We start from the raw sequence: 19,954 nt of genomic DNA on the forward strand, positions 1-19,954 counted from the left end.
TATTGCTCACACATAGGAGGTACATTTTTGTGTATAATCGTCTCCAGTTTCTGAGTGATTTCAGCAATTTGCTGACCTACCTGCCCCTTTTGGGCTCTGCTCAGCATTTCACGTGATATTTTTGCTGCAGCATTGTAGGGTAACTTTTCGTTTTTAGAAAGAGAAAACAAAAGGGTTGAATGTGTCTTCTGCTATCAGATACGGTAACGTKCAATACTTGTAGTGCTCCTTATTGCACTGAACTACAGTGAAAAACTTGCATAGGATTTTAATAATGATATGAATAATGATATGAAAATATCAGAACAAGTCTAAAGTTTTACAAAACCTTCCCAGTCCAAGTTTCACTACCAATGTTAAGATCAGGCCAGGTTGGCAAAAGACTGCTCAGACTTTCCAAGTGGCTTTAATACATATATATACACACATATACGTGTGTGTGTATATACATATATATGTATGTATATGTAGATATAATATATGTATACATGTATTTATATTAAAAAGCAGCTTTTCCAACTTGCTTCAAATTCTCTGTGGTTTTAAATGCAAGTTATACTGCTTTGTAAGACGTGCTTGCCCTCGGACATTCAGCTCATTTACAATGAAAATATTGCAGCGGTTCTACCAGCTGATGTTAACAAATGCAAACGAAATGTTTTTTTTTCTGCCAGACTAAAAGCCTTGGAGAGCCGCTCTTAAAGCAATGGCTGTCAGTTCATCACACTCTGGGTCCTTGCAGAGTTGGGAGTCATCCACTGGGAGCACCGTGCCCTCAACCTTCAGACGCACAAATCTGTGGGCTGTCAGCTCTGGCCTCCCAGCCCAATTTTTGGGTTCAAACACAAAGCAAAAGAGAGATCTCTCTGAAATATTCTGTGGCTGGATGTTCTTGCAGAAATGCTGGCTTTCTTCTGATTTCATTGACAAACCAACTGAAACCTGCTAGTGGTGATAGGAGGTTGTATTTGACCATTTCATGACTGTTCATGACAGTTTTTTTAGTGCTGCCTTTTGTGCTCCTTTTGGAAAGCAGCTGGGTAGCTATTGCAGTGCTTTATTGATAATTTTGGAGTGACATAGGTTTGTCCCAACTTAACATGGTTACTAAATCCAACCTAGAAAAAGTGACCTGGATATAATCTAATATTGCTGTGCTTGTTGAGTTTGTAGGAAATTGAAGTGCTATTTCAGAAAGCAGCGGACTTTGTTCTAGTTAGATACAGATTCTGAAGCTTAGCTTCCACTTTTTTGAACTATTGTCTGAGCATTTAGGAAAGGCTATGAGKATATGCACAGCTTTTTGTGAGTGATGTAATATTACAGCCTCATGTTTGTATGACTTCTAGACCACAGCAAGTAGTTACAGAATACCAACCAATTATGTTCTCCAGTTTGATTCCTTGCTTCATATTCAGATTGCTTTCRTAGTTCTGGGCTCTCTTGAAGCCAAAGTGTAGTCTAAACTATCAGATTGTTGTAAAATTTAAGTTTAGTTTGTAGAAGAGCCTTGCAAGTGAAATCGTAGCAGTAGGAACAAAAATTCCAGTTGCTATGCATTCGGTACTTTTTCCTGAGTAATTTTTTCCTTCATTTTGCAGCAAAGCTGCATGGCTCAGTATTGCAATTCAAAACATAACCTAAGCGTCCTCTATATCCTCCCATCAGTAGTGAATTTGTCAAAAGGTCATCCAGCATGTTAGTTTTCACTATGAAAATGCAGCTCGCCATTTAGGACGGAAAGAGCTTGAAAAAACCCCCTCCCCCAAGACATTTGCCCCCTGTAAGAAGAGTCATGATACATCACGCGTGTGAGCTACATATCTCTATTCTTTTGACAGTYGCAAAACTTAAAGGCAATGATTTAAGAAGGAGTGATAGATACTGCTGGGTTGGCCTTCCCCRGTATAGCACGCAGCTATTCTTCCAGTGCGAAGCACAGAGCTTGTTACAGTTTGGTGCAGAATGATTTCTCTGCATGGCCAGGTGATGTTTAAGGAGACTAATGAGAGAAATGATACAGCCCAGAASCCAGGTGTCAGGAAATATATTGCAAGGCGTCTATCTCAGGGAAGCTGAAAGCAGGACTTGTCCTATTATGTATTTCAAAGGGGATGTCTGTCTCGCCACSAAGTTAGGCATGCACCCTGTCCCATACTCCATTCAAATTACAATCTCTCAAATAGCTTTTCATTCAACTTTCGGTGGCTTAATGAAAGACCCTGTGTTGGACAGGGGCAAAACAAGAGTCCGTCTCATTGGCACGCCGCTCTTTTGAAGCAGGAGCTTGTTTCTGAGGCCATTGTAACATAACTATGCAAGTGTCAGAGGACAGGATGGAGGCTATTAGGGGCTTCTACTTTTTGTAAGGAAAAATCAAACAAAATGTCCCTGATAGAAAAAGGAAGACAGCAGCTGTGTGTGATGACCAGAGAAGGTTTTTGTGCAGTGACACTATCAGTACCTGGTCTGTTGTCAAACTGAAAAACCTTTTTTTTTTTTTCCCTACTGTCAACCTAAGGAAAGAAAAACCCTGTGAATTTTCATGAGATACCTTTTCCTCATTTCCAGCACTTAACAATCCAATTATATTTGGTTTTATGCCAGTGTTTGCCTCTACTGCCATTGTTAGGTTTTTGAGTCAGAGTGATTTTTCTATTCAGAAGAAAAATATATTTCATTATGACTGGTTATAACCCTGGAAATCTTTTCTCTCGCTTGGGTTGATGACTTTTTTTTATGTTGCATTCTATACTGATGCCTAAAGTGAAGTAGAATGAACTATGAGGAAGAAAAGCTTTGCTAAAATGTAGCTCCTTGCACTATGCAGAATTATCTTGAACAAAGCTTGTATCTTCCTAATTTTATGTTTTTTTTTCCTCTCACAATCATTCAGATAGTATTTACAAATGAATTTAGTTTTTGTAAGTGTTGTTTATGGGACCGTTCCTTTTAGCAAGCCCCGTTCACCTGTGAACAAACTACATGGGGCAGATAAAGTAGCTTGTTGTTTCTAGATAGGGTGACCTTATAAACAGATTCTGTAACAAGACAAGCTTTTAAATTTCTAAGCAAATATATTACATGAGTAATAAAAAGAGCTCCTCAAAATGGCCACAGAGGCATTTCAGAGCACGTTCTTGGGAATATTCACTTGTGCGAGCRTTCATTCAGTTTGCTCTCAGCAAAAATTCTCATGAATGAAATTTTATTCACTAGCCATTATGATTATTACTGTACTGTCACAGCAATAATCAGATGCTTTGTATAAGGCCAGGACCCGATTTTGTCTAGGGCTGAACAAACACCTTATAGGGTGTCCAGAGAACATACTGTCTAAACATGAGACCAGACTCAGCTAACGACTGGGAACTGCAAATCCTCGGAGAGCAATGGGTTTGTTTACAGGAGCATTCACAGCTAGAGAAGGATGAATACAGAATATTGTACTGTAGTGTTTACCATTTGAACTATAGCAAATGTTACACAATTTGAACTATACTGAATTACAGCAGTACAACTTCACTGAATGCAAATGCAATTATACTGTTATAAAGGTAATTTATATTGTGATGACTAGTCTTACAGATAAAAGGGAACAGTTCTACAGATGCAGTTCATTACTGTACTGGCATAGTGCATGAATACAATAATGGACACAATGGATGTGGACTGACTTTTAAAAAACACACCTTAGCCCAAGAATCTGTATTGGGAAAATCCCTCAGCTGTGGGCCGTGTCTATGAATTGGACTCCCAACTGTATAATACATGGACTCCCAGACTGTGTGTTCAATTAGCCTGTGAAAAAAGCCCTTCCCGGAAAGGGTAAATGATTTTTTTTTTTTTTTTTTTTAGCCCTGCGCAGTTAAGTCTTGTTTCCCCTAGTCTAGAGGAAGATAAAAGAGCTGAGCTACCCTGCCGCACCAGAGGAGAATGACCGTGATGGGGCCCTTGTAACTTTTGCCTCGCTCTATTAGAAATGAGAGACCATGGAAGCATGGCCTTTTTTTGGCTCTGGAAATTGTCCCTAAGTTTAGGTGCAAGGAAGTGTTTTCAGAGCTGGAACTCATTCCCTGAGCAGTGCCTGTACTGCTTTGTGTATATTCACTGCTGGGGAGAAAAGTATGGATATCCCCTGCCTAGGGGTGCTGCACAGTGACCGGCCAATTTGCAGAATCCTTTAGCATGCAAGGATGGCGCTGGCTGCTCTCTGGAGCGTTGATTTCTCTGCTGTACCAGGCCACGAGATGCACTGTGTGCATGGGTATGAGGTGCATGAGGTACGTGTGTGAAATGCAAAGCTTCCATGGGGTGGAGGGAAGGAGAGGTAGGAAACTTTCTGAAGCTGCCTGTGTATTGCTCAAACCTTGAAATTACCTTTGCTTTCTGGTTTTAGCTGGGTGAAAATCATAGAATCATAGAATGGTAAGGTTGGAAGGGACCTCTGGAGATCATCTAGTCCAGCTCTCAGCATAGCCCCGTATGGGCCCATATGGGGATGGAACCCATGTCCTTGGCATTAGCAGCACCATGCTCTAACCAGCTGAGCTAAACCTGCCCCCAAACTGTTTGCTGGCAGCAGAACTAAGCACAGAACATTAAATATTTCTCTTGTTTTGTTTCTCACTGCTCCCTTTCCCCATGTCATGTGAAAAAGATTATCAGATAAAGTCCTTTGACATTTGCAATTAATTACTTTTTCCTTACTCTTATCTTGTTTGCCTGCCATTTTCTGTCTTTTCCTTTTTCTTCTTTATCTCTCTACCATCAGATCTAAGAAATCATTCAAATATTTTCTTTTTAATAGATAAATGCAGTTTTGCAGCATTAGTTTATTTTGAAGAAAGACTTGATCCCTTCTTTTGTCCATCCCAATGTAGGAGCTGTCGTGTTCTTGCACTGCAGTCACTTGTAAGTCCTTGAGCTATCATGTATTCTGTTGGTATGTGAGGAATTGAAAATCAATTGCATAGCCTTATGGCTTAGGTTCAGCACAATTCTATTATGCCCACACCCAAAGTCAATTCAAACCTTTTGGGTTATATTTCAAAGCCTAATCAAGCTTGCTGTCCAGACTGGTTTCGAGTCAACTCACTCTTGTCCATAGGTCTGTTTATTAGTGTTTTTCTGTCAGAAACTACTACAAAGAAAAGCAGCTTTCATAGCAGTAGAGCTCTTCAGTGGGCATTTTGCAAAGACAAGCCATCCAAACAGGTCATATAATAAAGGAATACTTACTGTTGTAATGTGTTTCTGCAAATATGTTAATAAAAGCTGTTTTTATAGGAGAATATCTTTAACTGYACTTTCCCAGTAAATGAGCCCTAATTTACTAAGATCAGTTTCTAGGACTCTCTCATTAACCTGATGCAAAAACTGTTGTAGATGCAACCATAAACCTAAATGGCAAATATTATACCTCTGACCAGGTGAACAAACGGGGTTGGTGCCCCCGGACAGCAGATAGGCCAAAAACAGTGGAAGGACTAGCTAAGCAAGAGTTGTAGCAACTCTGCTTGTCACGCATGTGTGGAATACACCCCRATCCAGTTACTTCCAGCAAGTGCCAAGTACTCATCCTCAGGATGAGGAGGCTCTACATACAGCTGGCCATTAACAAGCCTCAGTGATAATATACGTGCTGTTATGTACTGAAGGCGGCTCAACCCCATCCCTTTGGGAAGAAAGCAATGAGATGCTCTCAGCAATGACATTTCCAGCTGATTTACAGGGACAGCACTGAGAGCTTTCCTCRTTCGTTGAAAGGCTGGTGGCCACTCTGTGGTAGGCAGGCAGGTAGTATAAACAAGAGACAGCTCTCTCCCTCCTTCTTGCTGTGGAAAAAGGTATTGCTATGTGACCTGTTCCTAGTGCTTCCTCTCATCTCGTGTTCTGCAGAGACGCAGGGATTTTCTCCAGTGGATGCTGGACTCCCGCAACGCTGCTGCTTGCCTGGGAGCTGAGTGTTTTGATGCGATCAGCCCAGCCACCGCCTCTGGCCGCCACAAGGCACCTCTTGTGGGCAAGGCCCCATCTGAGAAGGTTCAAAAGATGTTAACAGAGGATGAGATTGCAGGCCAAGCTTTTCTCTTCCTGATTGCTGGCTACGAGACCACCACTAGTGCACTGTCCTTTGCCACTTACTTGCTAGCCACCAACCCAGAGTGCCAGGAGAAGGTACTTCAAGAGGTTGACGACTTCTCAGCAAAGCATGTGAGTATAATGTGCTGATGCAGAGCTTCGTGCATGGAACAAGGCAATGTGGATATCATCGACATGATCCCTATTTGTCTCAGTTGTGCATGCATAGTTTATGAATATTTTACTAATATTTTGCATGTTGTTACCTTAGTTTTCCTTTTTTTAGGAGAAGTCAAAAAAAGAGGAAAGTTGCCTGCACTTAATTTTGATCAAGAGTTGGGCTGGACCCAAAGAGGCCTTGAAGAGAATAGCGTTCCATCTGTGCTAGGCGCTTGCTTCGTATGAATATTGTTTTCTGTCAGACTGGATTATGCAACACAGCACCTGTTTAAAATAGGGTTTTTTCYAGCCAAAAATTCAAAATCGACCCATATTGTTCAGTTTTATTGGAAATTTAAATGCTGTCACTTTACAGCAACTGAAGAGGTGGCCCAGAAACTTTACGATAGTGGAAGTTTAACCTTTACAAAATACTTTATATTACTGAAACAAATCAAGGGTGGCCAGGCTCTAAAACTGTACATTTCTATTTTTCCCTCTTGTACAGATACTTTTGTTGCTGTTGTGGCCATTTTTATTTCCTGGTCTTTGTAAGCACATGAGCGGACTCCTTATTAAATGTAAACTACATAGTTTTGCTTAAAATATTCATATTTTAATTTTTTCTTCAGGAGCGGAATGTGTATGTATACTTATAAATCACAAATACCTAATTCTCTTATGCTATTTTCAAATGACTTCTCCTTCACTCTCTGTTTATCAAAAGCTAGTCTTATGTTTATGTTTCCTGGAAAACTATTGATTTATATCTCTCATATCTAGCACATAACGCAGCAGCCATTCTTCTACTCCCACATTCTCTGCACAAATTGTTAGTTATGAGAGTTCAGATGTAGTGTCGTTATCTTTTTCTTCTTTGTGAATTTCTTAAAGTGGATCATGAGGCTAATAAGAGAAAAATCACACAAAAGATGGCTGTCTTGCAGGATTTTTGCTGCTGGATTTGCATGCTGAAGTCTTTGACTCTACAGTTTTGGAGGTTTCATACTTTTTATGCATTGCATGCTCTTTGTTGTACTTACAGAACAAGAAAAGAGCTGTTTAATTACCTGCTTTGCTGGTGAAATCAAATTCTTGACTATGCAAAAGTGTGCATATTTAAAACCTGCCAATTTCCTCCCTTTTATTTGGGCAAACCTAAAACCCAAAATTTGTGTATGCAGAAAACATGTCATCTTTGGTCTTATAGAAAGGTGTTTTGAGTGGCGATTCTCCTTCAAGGATTCCTGTTGCTCTGAGGGTGTCCGCAGGTGATAGTGCTGGAGCTTAGGCCTTCAGCAATCTGATCCACAGAGCTTTTTTTGCAGTGCATGCCTCATACCTCTGGTGCGAGTTAACTCAATACAATGAAGCCATTGATGTGTTATTCTCTAATTTATAAGGCTTGGGTTATAAACCTTGGTTATTGTTAGCACTGCGACACTCCAGCTGCAGTACATCATTTACTTGTTTCATTCAAGTACAGCAGACCTAATTCTGCCCTCGTGTCCAGTTAATTCAGTTGACTTCCTCAGGGGTTGCAAAACTGTGAAAATGCAACTTAGCCTGTATGCTAATGTTATGTGCAATTTACTAGTTAATATTGGTGGCAGTTACACATAGAAATCCTTGTTATGCAGCCCTGAGGAAAACATGTTTCATCCCCTCTGCAGTTTCTGAAAACTGGTAGCTTCAAAAGTTAAAGTGAAATTTTTGAGAGAGGGCTCTAATACAATGGGTACACGTTCATATAGGTGCTCTGTTGATGAGTATATGAAATAGTGTATTTTTCCATGTAAGTGATTAGAAAGCTGACTAGCTCTGTCTGCTCTGCAAGCTGTCATTAGCTGACTGATTATTTGTAGACATTTCATATAGGSAGATCATCTATCCAGCTATATCTACATTAACAAGTAGTGTGGTCTCATGGGTGCAGATTGGTAGTCTGGAGCAGCTGGTACTGAGGACTGGTGGGTCCATATTGTGCACGTTTCAGGAGAGTTTACTTTGGCTCCTAGTCTGCGCCTGTGGACCAAGTTTCCCCCTAGCTGGAATGCATCTGCTGATTTAGTTTCACTGGAAGGAGCCCTGGCTGTGCACTCAGAGACTGTGCTGTAATGTGAACCAATGAGAGAGACTTGCTTCGTCAGTGTGCTCCTGATCGAAGCTAGGGCACTATGTTGTATACGGTCTGTCTGAGCTGTCACTCATTATTAGTAGTATTTCAGTAATAATCTGATTCAAATGGGTCATACTTGACTGTGTTGGTTCTGAAATAGGAGTGTTTTCCTTATARTTTCAGCCTTTTCAGTATCTAGGAGAGGTTGTGGAGCTAGGAACACTTGTGGCAGAGAAGTCAAAAGTTGAAAAGAGATAGCAGTCAAACGAAAGATTTTTTTTTTTTTCAGATTGGCCCCATACACAGTCATGAATGGTACAGGACTGGAGAACTCACCCCAAACCAGCCTGTCTCATGTAATATTGATTGGAATTGCCTTTCAGAGCAATTCCCCATACTTTTACTAGTTTTGAGATTTAGCTGAAGATGACACATAAATGGCTGTATGACCAGGGAGAAGAGGGAGAAAAGGATAACTATTTATCTGCTCTCTTTGATAACAGGAAATTTATGTTCTCAATCTGTGCAATCTCCTCCTCCAAAGATTTCTTATAATAAACAGTTTATGATTTGGAGCTCCCTCCAGAATCAGGAAAAGGATGCAGCAGTTCAGTCCCCTTAGTGACTGTAATTAACTACATTTAGCCCAGAAAATAAGATCTGTGCGAATGGCTTGCAAGTTAGCAGGAGCAGAAGCTATTTTAAAACAGGGAATATATAGATGCTATGTTCATTTGTCATGCAAGGGAGAGGAGGGAGGGCAGCATAACAGCTACAGGCTCATGGTTAATTATTGAGTCAGTTGCTAAGAAATTTGATTAGGTTAGAGCTTGTGCTTAGCACATCAGCTTTGCTCTTATCAAGGTGCTCTGCAGTTTTCAGAAAGAGCTTTAGAGGGCCAAAACATGGAGAATGGTACAGTCAGGTTGTTTTGACAAGTGGTGGAAGACTGCTTTGATTTGCAGATGTACAACTGTTAAACACTGTACCATTTCTAGCCAAATTTATACTCAGGTAATTATAACTACTAAATGCTCTCCACCACCTCCCCCTTCCTTCCTCCAGCAATTTCAGTTGCCTCATGCTGCATGTTTTATTACCCTAAACTGTGGTGCAGAGCTGTGGTCTGATCTTACAGCAGCTGCTGTGCTTCATCCCAGAGACTGCTGTACTTTGGACAGTGATTTATGTGTAGATAGATCTAGTTTATACACTCATTTACTAAAGTTTATAAAGACATGTGGGAGCCATCTGAGCAAAAGGTGCTATAAATGACAGGCCCAGTCTTTCTGGCACCCAAGTCAAAAAGTCACAGCACAGTGATCTTGTGATAGCAGTTAGGAGAGCAAGGTTGGTACAACTGGGCATTAGAGCAGTATTTTGGTGGCTCTAGATATCCTACCTGAGGATACCCTTGAGTTAACTCTTATCTTCATCTGTCTTACACAGTGATGACCCTAGCAGTGTGGGACAGCATGAAGGGGAAGGAGAAAGACCCACGCACTGCTATAGTGGAGATCCCTGAGCTAGTTTGGCACAAGCTGCTGAGAAATACCAGGTGCAGGGAGAGGGAGTGCAGAGATTTTCACCATCTGTGGGGAAGGAGAGACACCGAGTCCAGAGCAGGTGACTGCTGTCACCGTACATTGCATCTTCCCTTCCCTTTGAATTAAGAGAAGATCTAGCAGGTCCGGTCTTTGAGGGCTGCAAAGACCCTGGGGTACAACTCAGTATGAGCASTGATTAATCATCCTTGGAGTCACGTAGAGGTGAGTGTGGCAGCATGGTTCAGAGGGTAGCACACTGATCTAAGAAATTAGGAGCCTTRTTACTACTTTTCTGTTGGATTCTGGATGACTTTGGGCAATTTGTTTCAGTTCTAWTCATAAAATGAGCACAGTGTTTCTAGACACCTGTAAAAAGTACTAACAAAAGGTAGATATTATTGTTTTAAGTGTGGAATAGTAATGATACCTATCTTTTTATCTGGCACTTTCCATACATATTATGACTGGTTCTGATTAGTAAGTGATCGTAGTAGTAGTAGTTTCTACCTGGGAGTCCCAGTGCCTGCTCAACCTGCACTGGGTAAGACAAATGAGCATAATCTCTCCAATRGAGGGACTGAAGCTAAAATCATAGATACTCTAATGTGCTCCTCTTCTTGATTCCCTTATGGGAGTGTAATACGTGCCCTGTGAAAGACCATCCACTGAAAATAAAATATTGACATTTGYTGCAAGCTTGTTGCTGGGTGCTTTGATACAGTGAAGGTTAAAGCAAAATAAACGATGAAAAAATAGTTAAATATGAGCTAGTGGAGGCAGATGCCTATGTCTGTGTGGGCATAAGTATTACTTTCTTCATGGACCACCAGTCTGATCCCAGGGCAGTGAAAGAGGAAAGGTCTTCAGTGAGGTGTAAATTGCCACAACATGTTTGGTGTTAGTGCAGGTATGATGATTTACATCACTTGAGAAGCTGGCCTTGAATTTTTATATCCTAGGAAAGAGGACAGGGAGGAAAACTGGTTGCTGTTTCAAGGGCCAGAGTATTTTATAGAGTTTGTAACTAACCATCCTAAAGAAGATAGAGGCTGTACAGTTGATAAAAACATCTCTTTTTCACCACATTAACCACATGACAAGGAATACACCCATGATCTTCACCTTCCTCATTTCAGTCAACAACTATGTTTGTGCTGAGTTGCTGAAAGAAGCCCTCAGAAGAGATGTACTTCTTGAACAGTTTTTGCACTTGTGACTGATTATTTGGTTGAAAATCCAAGCTGCTGCTGCTGCTGTTGTTGTTGTGGCTTGTTTTGTCCTTAGCAAAAGCGGAGCAAGCCTGCAACATGTGATGCTTCTGAACAGATGGACGTGTCCTTCTGAGCCCTACCGCGCTTTGGGCTGCTCTCTGTGGTTTGTCCTAAGCCACTTATAGAAGTGTTGTTAAGCATATGGGAGTGAAAAATTGCTGCATCTTGCATGCTGGGGATTTCCTTAATAAGAGATTTGTCTATCTTACTTCTCTTCTTATTTCAACACTTAAATGTTTCCCTGCTTCCCTCTCTCTTCTCTCTTCTCACACTTCTGAGTCACAATTATAAATGATTTTTTTTTTTTTTTTGTTTTTAACGGACTACACAATTTTAGACAGGAAGAATAGTAGCACAAAATAGATTGCAAAACCATAGGTGATCCAGTTGACTTCTGGTAAGAAATTGTTACCCTTAGGTGAAATGTTTTAAGTGGGGTATGTTTGTGCTCCTAATCTGTTACAAAGTAAACAGATAGGGTTGAACCACCCAGCTGAAGTCAGTATTTTCTTGAGGGAGAAAAAGTAAGAATACAGAAGAGGCAGCGAAACAGGGAAAAAAGGGGCTATAGGATGAATTGCTGTGCCTCCCTGTAATAAAGAAATGTATACTTGAAGGTGCTGAGCATAGGGATATCTGGAGCAAGGAACATCCTGAATTCTAATCTCTACTTCAGAAATAATTTACCGCCTATTCGCAGTGAAAGACATCAGTGTCTTGCATTAGCATAGGGGAAAACTTGATACTTGCAAGWTTTATTATCATATCTAGATAAACGTTTTGTTGCACAAAGCGCTATGTGCACAGATGTATTAAAGGTTTAGTGCTACTTAGAGAAATTTGCTCAAACCCTTGAAAAATGTGTGGCTGTACTAATGTAGGCAGCKCAGTGCTAGGCAGGAGAGGTCTGGTGAAGCTCAGGCAGAAGACCAACTCACACGCTCCTGCTGCGAGTGTCTACGAATAATTTTAGGACCACAAGCAAAGATAGAGGAGAGTGCAGGAGTTGTGAGGAGTAAAAAGTGAATACCAAAGCACTTTAAAAGTAAACAGATGAAAGGGCAAMTATTACTGTAAAATATTAATGGAAGACTTCAAGACCAACTGGGTTTTCCACTCTAGTTTTTAAATGCCATGTACAACTTATTTTTCAGTTAAACAAGAGTAGCAGAGGTTGTCTCTGGGGTTAGGGGGAACCATCATGGGGTTTGCTGACATTCAAGAAAGGTYGAAGGAAAGAGGGAACTGTGGCAGACCCCTGCTTTTGTGACAGTAGGATTTGCCGCACATCCCGTTGTGCTGGGAATATGCAGGAATATAAAAGATGCAGAATGTGTTTATTGCACCTGATGGATAGAGAAAGGGAATATGCCCCCTTTGCAGATAAGAATAGGGAAATGTGGTTTGTCCGAAGTCCATACCAGAGTCATAGATTTTACTTTGATCTTTGAAGTTACAGCCATAGATGATTTTCCTTGCTTTCTGAGGTTACCTTTGGCTGGTAYGGGCCTTAGGAATATTGGGGTGTAGAGCAATGAAGAGCAAGATAAGTCCCAGTATGTGTCTACTCCATCCAATTTCCTATCTGCACAAAGCGCTGGTGTAACTATTCAGTGCTGCTGTAGCTTACCAATGTTGTCACCAGTGGCTGTAGCCCATAAATTTTAAAGAAACTTCAAAGTCCGGAGATACCAACTCGCTATTTAAATGGAAGTTTGGAGGTTTTTCTTTAATGGAAAGAAATCTTCCTCTTCCCATAYATATTTATTTTTCTATTGCTCATAAGACTAGAAATATTTTAAATATGCTTAATTGAAAATGTTGACTGGACAGTGTTTAAACTGCCTACTAGCAGTATTGAATGATGCCAACCCAAAGTCATGACATACCATTGTTTCCTCTATGAAGTGGTGCAGCTTTGCTCCGTTGTACCTGCCATGTGCAGTCAGCTGTGAGTGGGCCGAGTTGGTCCGCGCTGGTGCACAAGCTGCTCCTTTGTGATTTATGACTTTGATGCTGTAATTTATCACAGACCCTGGGTGTRGCTAGTTGCTCTTCTGGAATAACTTGGCACATCCTCATTGACTTCAGTGGAGCCATGCTACTTTGCACTGGCTTCTGATCCTGTCCTTCACATTGACAAACTCCTTTGCTAATAATTCTGCAGTCTAGCAGAAAGATGTCTTGTTGCAAGCACAGGTTTGGACTTCTCAAAGTTTTCCRTTTCCGTAAAGTTCCCAGAGACTACTGAAAATAAGAATCATTTTTATGGTTCCATTTTGCCTAATCCAATATTTAATTTTTTTAAAAAAGTTCTTTATGCRGAGAATTTCTTTGGTAGCACATAACGCTTTCTCTGAGTATTAGTGAAAATGAGAGGTGAAAGTCAGAGAGATGGCACTGTCAGGGAATTACCCACAACAATTTGCATGAATTTGGTGTCTTTCATGCAGTATCTCCAGGCACTGTGGTCTTAGAAGCTTGCAACTACAGAGACTAAGCTTCACTAAGGAAATATTGCTGATGATGGAGCTTGCATTTGTCAGGGGAGYCTAAACTGTAAATAGACTCTGAAAAAAAAAACCCACATAGATGAGTGTCATTATTATACATGCAAACACATGTACATGCACAAAGCATACAAAAACTGTAAGCATAGGCACCACTATCATATTGCTGTTTACTCTGTTGAAGGAAATAACCCTCTGATTTCTTTATTTGTGCAGGGAAATGATGTTGCAGAGCCTCACATCATTCACAAGTGTCAGTTGTCAGCACTCAGTTTTATTGATTTAAAAAAAAGAAAAGAAAAAGCTTTTAAACATGTGGAGACTGGCTGCTGTTGGATTGTATTTCTGTAGTTCTTCATACAATTGCTGGATGTCTGAAATCAGATAATTGTCTTTTGTCTCATGGTACTTTCATACTTATGACTTCAAGACTGTCAGATCAGATCAAGAGAATAAGTCCTTCCCTCCTACATTTCCCTTCTCCTTTTAGTGCTAGCTTTGGCCTTGAGAAAACTGGAGTCACTGTTCTTGGGCAAGGGTTATTTTGGTCCCTAACTCTTCCTAACATTCAGCATTTGAAGGAACACTGAGGCTCTGGGCTTTGGCTTCTGGTGGCTGCACCTCTGCTGTACAAGGAGATTGAGCCCAAGCTCGCTTTGCATTCCTGTGCTTGGACAYAAGCCTGGTTGCAGACCCAAATATTGGGGGAAAGCACCCAGGGAGGAGAAATTTGGGCTCAGCTTGCTCTCCATGCCAGCCTTAGCATGCAGCCCTTTATACGGGCTGAGTGTCCCAGGCCTTTTGTGGTGGCAGCCAGAGGAGTCTTCTGGGAGGCTTTTCTGAAATATTCCCATTGCTGCTCACACTTCAGGGAAGCTGTGATTTGCAGGCAGCTACAGGCATCTACAGGCAGAAATATGGGCAAACAAGTAGTGTGGGTCTGCCAGGAGCCACACGGGCAATTGGTTTTGTTTAGCATTTATTAGTAGCTCTCACACTGTATCTAGAGATCTTTGCTCTGCATGGATAGCTCTTAAAAGTAAATACTTCCCAGTGATTCAGGCTATTTATCATTTTGAAGGAGTTGGGTCAGTCCACTTGGACATCTAGGGGTCTTTAGAAATGGGGCCTTGCTTTTTCGGAAAGTCTTTGCTTCACAAGGTCACTGTTTTAAACTTCAGTGCATCTTGGCATTGTCCCCCTTTCTTGACTTTTCCAAGAACTCCACTAAATAGGCAATCTGGATATGAAAAAAAAAAATCATTTCTGGAGAAATCCCTTTGACAGCTGAGAACTGGTGATTCTGTGTGGTTTGAAAAGTTGAGCTGTKGAGGTGGTTAATGTACCGATATTTAAAAGTGAGGATTCTAGCAATATATATTTTGTAATTACAAGGATTTTTTTTTTTACCTCCTCTTCACCAAAGTAAAAGACTTCTGGTTTTGCATTTGTTCAGTTCAAGCTTATCAGTTTCTTGCCCATGAAGTCTAATTTGTCTTTTGCTTGCAATGTCACATGTTGCTCAGTAACACTACCTTATTGCTATTCCTGAGCAAAACTGAGTCTCAGGTAATGTATGCTAGACACACATTCATTTTCACCCATGAATTTTCTTGGTATTTTGCCATCATCATAATAATTGACCCACTATCATTGCTACAAGGTTCATRTTAAGGAATAAATTTTTCTAGTGACATGGAACATTTAATGATGAACATCTTAACAATACAGTACTTTAGATGTGGTTAGACAGATTTGTTTAAAGAGGCAGTAAAGGAGGGATGCCTCTTCCCCATCTTTCTAATCCCTTCTGCCCTTCCATCTGAGGCTTTTTTTGGGAGGAAAGAGCACACTTGCTTTTAAACTAGGGGAAAATATCACAGCTGCATAAGAAACTGGTTACAGTTTTCTTCAGGATCTGTATCCCAGTTGCTCCTATGGACCTTTCTGGACATGGTAGGGCAATCAACATGCTACTGCCACAGACAGAGAAAACTAGTTCATGCCAGTATCAGTGTTAATYAATGCTAATTAGCAGTATTAATGCTGTGTTTTTTGGCTACAGGTGGGTAACATTATTGACAAAGTAGAAAACAATTCCAGGTAGGAGAGGAAGATCAAATTTTGCACTGGGCAACTGGGTCTTGCAGAAGTGAGGWGATAAGATCAAGCTATAGTAAACCATCTCCCCTTCACTGACCTTGGGAGGGAGATGCTCTTCCCAGGCTTGCAAGAGCAGTTAGATATGGCAAGAAGAAAGGTGTGCACTGCATGACTGGGAGCCCTTCCTGGATATCAGCGCCTGATCTCTTGGTCYCCAGTCTGTCTAGCACTGGGGAGTCTTTATGTGTGAAGTAGAGGCCAAGTCCAAAAAAGTATTTAGACACTTAGCTACAATGATTTTAATARGAGTTAGGCGCCAAAAGATTTTCTATAAGATATGTGCTGCTGAACAGTAAATATATAGGATGAAAAGGAGGACAGCCAGYGAGAGGCACAACCTTGGGTATAAGAAATGAGAGAAACTAAGACATCTGGTCCTACTGAATTTGAGAAGAATGAGAGGGGGCGGCCTTGGACATGCGTGTCAGCACCCCACACTGTGTCTCAGTGCTAACGGACAATAGGTTCATCAGGCAGTAACTTGTCTCCTGGGGAATACTAAATGCCAAAGTAAACAAAGGAGCATTTTCAAGCTTTGTGTTAATTAGCATCCAGTTGGAGTGAGATCCCTCCCCATCCCCAGGTTAACGGGCAGATTCTTCAGGGGATGAATACGTTCCAACTCTCACGTCCTTGTCTGCTGCAAGGGTCACCACGGCCTTCCCTAATTCTGAGATACCTTCAAGACTTGGGGATAAAATCCTGTCTCAACAGCACTCTCCCTGTACAATAGAGACTCTTGAAATTTGGGAAAACAAGTACCGTTCTCTTGATGAGGACTGTTCATAGGCTGGGGAAGAGAGGAGAGGCGTTGGGAAAGGGCTTGTAAAGCAAAAATGACTAACATATTGTGTGTGAGTATGCAGGCATGCACATAGGAGAGAAAGAAGGGGGGAGAAAATGAGTTATGGCTGAAGAAAAGCAGGTCTTTTCTCTGAAAGTTCAGCACAGATTCATGAATTACACGTACTATATATGCAAGGTGTGACTGCTAAGTTGAAGAGAACGCATGCCTAATTTGTTAAAAAACAGCAAATCCCCAGCAGCAGCCATGATGAAATTAAACTTGTATTCAGCATATTTATAGCTTAAAAATGATCTTAGCTCATATGAATGTAAGGTCAAAATGGAATTTTTCCTCCAGGTATGTACATAAATTAGGTAGCATTAATAGAAAGTAACCAGTCCATTTATTTGTCAATAAGCATTCAAAATGAAGGCTGAATGAGCCTGTGCCAGAAGGAATGGAAACTAGTTTGCATTTCATGACTATGTAAAGCAGTTCTTGGTGGAATGAACTTCCTGTGACCTCCTCCCCTTCTTTCTCCCTCTCCTACCACCCTGACAGCACACAAGTATTTAAATAATTTCCATTTCTAATGATATGTTTGCGTATTACTTTTAATCAGCAAGAAATGGCTTTTATATTGTCTTGTTTCATCTTATACTTCCTTTTTAATATGGACTGAAAGAAACAGTTGTATTTCTGTTGTTTTTCCTTACTCTAGAAATATAATGATCTTCCAGTAAGGTGGATTGCCTACTAACCCATTTCCCTACTAACTAGATAACAAAGCTAGTACTGAGGGAGCAGTCAGGAAAATGTAAGAAAAAAGTAGAAAATTCATACTGTTTAAGGACTGTTCACCAGTTAATGGTGACAATTTCACTGTCGCAGAGTTGAATGACACTATCTTTTCACTAGGATCACCAAATAATTTGATACCTGATTTTCAGAGGACAGGATGCAGGTCTTTTTGAAAATTAAAGTCTTTAAAGCAACTATAGCCTTACATTTCAACATAACTAGTCCCAACTTGAATGTTTTGGTGAGTGCTCCACAACGCTTTCTGGGGTTGCGGGCTGATTAGAAGTGGATTTTCTTTCAACTCTGCAGCAGCAGCAGCTGAGATGACCTTTATTGCTTGGGCAGTGAAGGCTGAGAATTTCTATACTTTGGAAACCCAGATGGCTATGGGTTTCTATCAAATCTTAAGGCAAAAATAGCTGCTTTACTGAAGACTTATTTAATAACTGGTACCAGATCATGCAGTTTACTTAGGCCTCAGATGTAATGAGAGTTAAAACTGAATTACTTTCTCTCACATAGGAACATCCCTCCCAGCTACTACTGAGGCTTAGTGTGTTTGGGACATGTTGTGCCAACAGAAGAATTAATTCTTCACTTCTGTTGACCCAATACTTTCCACCTGCCTGAAATCTGTGCTTTCATAATTCAACAAAATAATTATATTGTTTTATTTGTAAAACATTCTGGTTCTACATGCACCTGAAGCAAAAAATTGGATTTCAAAAATGTTTCTGTTAACTGAGTGAGGAAAAAATATATATATATATATATATATATATTTTAGGTTTAGCATACCTTCAGGTCAAAAAGAATAAACAAGTTAAAATGATTTTAACCTCTTGGTGGCAATAGAATTTTCAAATACCCTTTAACATCTCTCTGAATACTCAGTGTTACACTTCAAGTCTAAAGGAGAAAACTGAGAGGAGTTAGAAAAGTTTTGAGCATTGGAAAATTATCTGTAGCCCCTTATTGCTGATCTAAACAAAAGAAGGAAGAAGTAAAATGATGTCAGAAAGTCCATGTATCTTGAGGTGGAACAAAGCTCGTCTAAGAAAGCTTGCTTTCTGGGGTTTTGTTTTCAAGATGCATCAAATTCATGTGTGCTGAGGCTATAATACGAGGAAGATTTTGTGCAGTCAGGAATGAAGATTTAATAGCCTGATAAGTAAAGAACCTTACAGATAATTTCAAGGTGTTAATCTAACCTTGCTGTGCCTTTAATCTTTCAGCTTTCTGGAGAATGTAAAAAACAAAAGCTGACTGTTTTAATATCATAGAGTAGTCAGGGAGAAAATTTTCTTCCAGCAGAGCAGCTTTTAAATAAATTATTACTTTTTTTTTCATGGTGGGGAAAAATAACTGTAAGATGGATTTAAAGGAAAGTGAATTTACTAAGTGTCCTGCATCTTTCCCTCTCACTAATTAGTAACAGTCAAATGCTCTTGTTCTGCAGACAGTGACTACAAAGAAAAGGATAAAGAACTTGGAAAAGAYTCTAGAGCTGAAATAATTAGGCAATTTATCATTTAGGGTAATTGGACTTGTGCAAAGCAGCATTATTTACCACAGGTTTCCATTTCTTCTAACTGGGTATGAAAATACAGCTGCAGTGACTGGGGAATGCTCTTAGTACTTTTTCCAATATGCATTGTACCGGAGACTTTCAGTTCAAAGTGCCGTGTTCCTCCCAGTGATTTTTTTCCCCTCAGTGATCTTCAGAGGCAGCATTCAGCTTCTAAAACCTCAAACCAAAATTAGATTAAAGTGCCCAATATGGGGTCAGAAGTGGGAGGGGAAGAGAGAGGGGTTTCCACCAGGGAATTTTCACTTAACAAATGAAAGCCTTTGCTTTGTTTCAAAGGAAAAAAATTGCCAAGTAGAGGCACATCTTAATCACATCGGTAGCCAGCTGAGATGTTTATGCTAATTTCCAAAGGTATGCAAGTATAGGAATCAGGGGGTCCAAAAMTCCTGCCTCTGTGATGTGAAAAACACAAGCATTTAAGCACCACCAGCAGATAGCTCTGATGTTGTTTCAATTTAAGAGGAAAGCGGGGAGAAGTCATGAAGGGTTTACTTGAATTTCACTGAACGATTGGCAGTAGGGTTGCCTCTTCCACTTTGATAGGCCACCAAGTCCAGCCTTGCCAAAGGGGAGTTTTTTCTTTGCTTTTCAAGGTAGGAGGGCACAGCTACCCCGTTGCGGTTGGTCAGGTGATGCTTTTCTCCCAGCTTTATACCGTTGCCCTCCATTCTTGAAGGCTGTGTCTACCCAAGCAGCCTTGCTCACGGTGGGTGGATTGGACACAGTGGTGTCCGACGTTCAGCTTCCCTGAATTTCACCCACAAATGGCTCTAACGTGGGGTAAACCCCGCGCCTCTGGGTGCTGCAGAGTGTCACRTCTAGCTCGGCACACAGCTTTGTGCAGTGCATGTGGTGCCAGGACCCACGCTCACTGACAGATGTCCCCAAGCTGGGCACAGAAGAAGTTGGAGAAATTGCTATT

The 19,954-nt window shown here is 40.7% G+C and overlaps 1 protein-coding gene across 1 annotated transcript in view; it reads left to right on the plus strand.

Moving 5' to 3' along the window:
- The window catches only part of TBXAS1 (thromboxane A synthase 1), a 227,206-nt gene that overhangs the window by 156,832 nt on the left and 50,420 nt on the right, over window positions 1-19,954 (plus strand). Inside the window, exon 9 of the mRNA XM_085322558.1 lies at window positions 5,902-6,216. Coding sequence (XP_085178684.1) covers window positions 5,902-6,216 — 315 coding nt within the window. The remainder of the gene's footprint in view (window positions 1-5,901; window positions 6,217-19,954) is intronic.

Source organism: Rhea americana, unplaced genomic scaffold, assembly GCF_003343005.1.
Source record: "Rhea americana isolate MKP2758 unplaced genomic scaffold, rheAme1 scaffold_79, whole genome shotgun sequence".
Lineage (NCBI taxonomy): Eukaryota > Metazoa > Chordata > Aves > Rheiformes > Rheidae > Rhea > Rhea americana.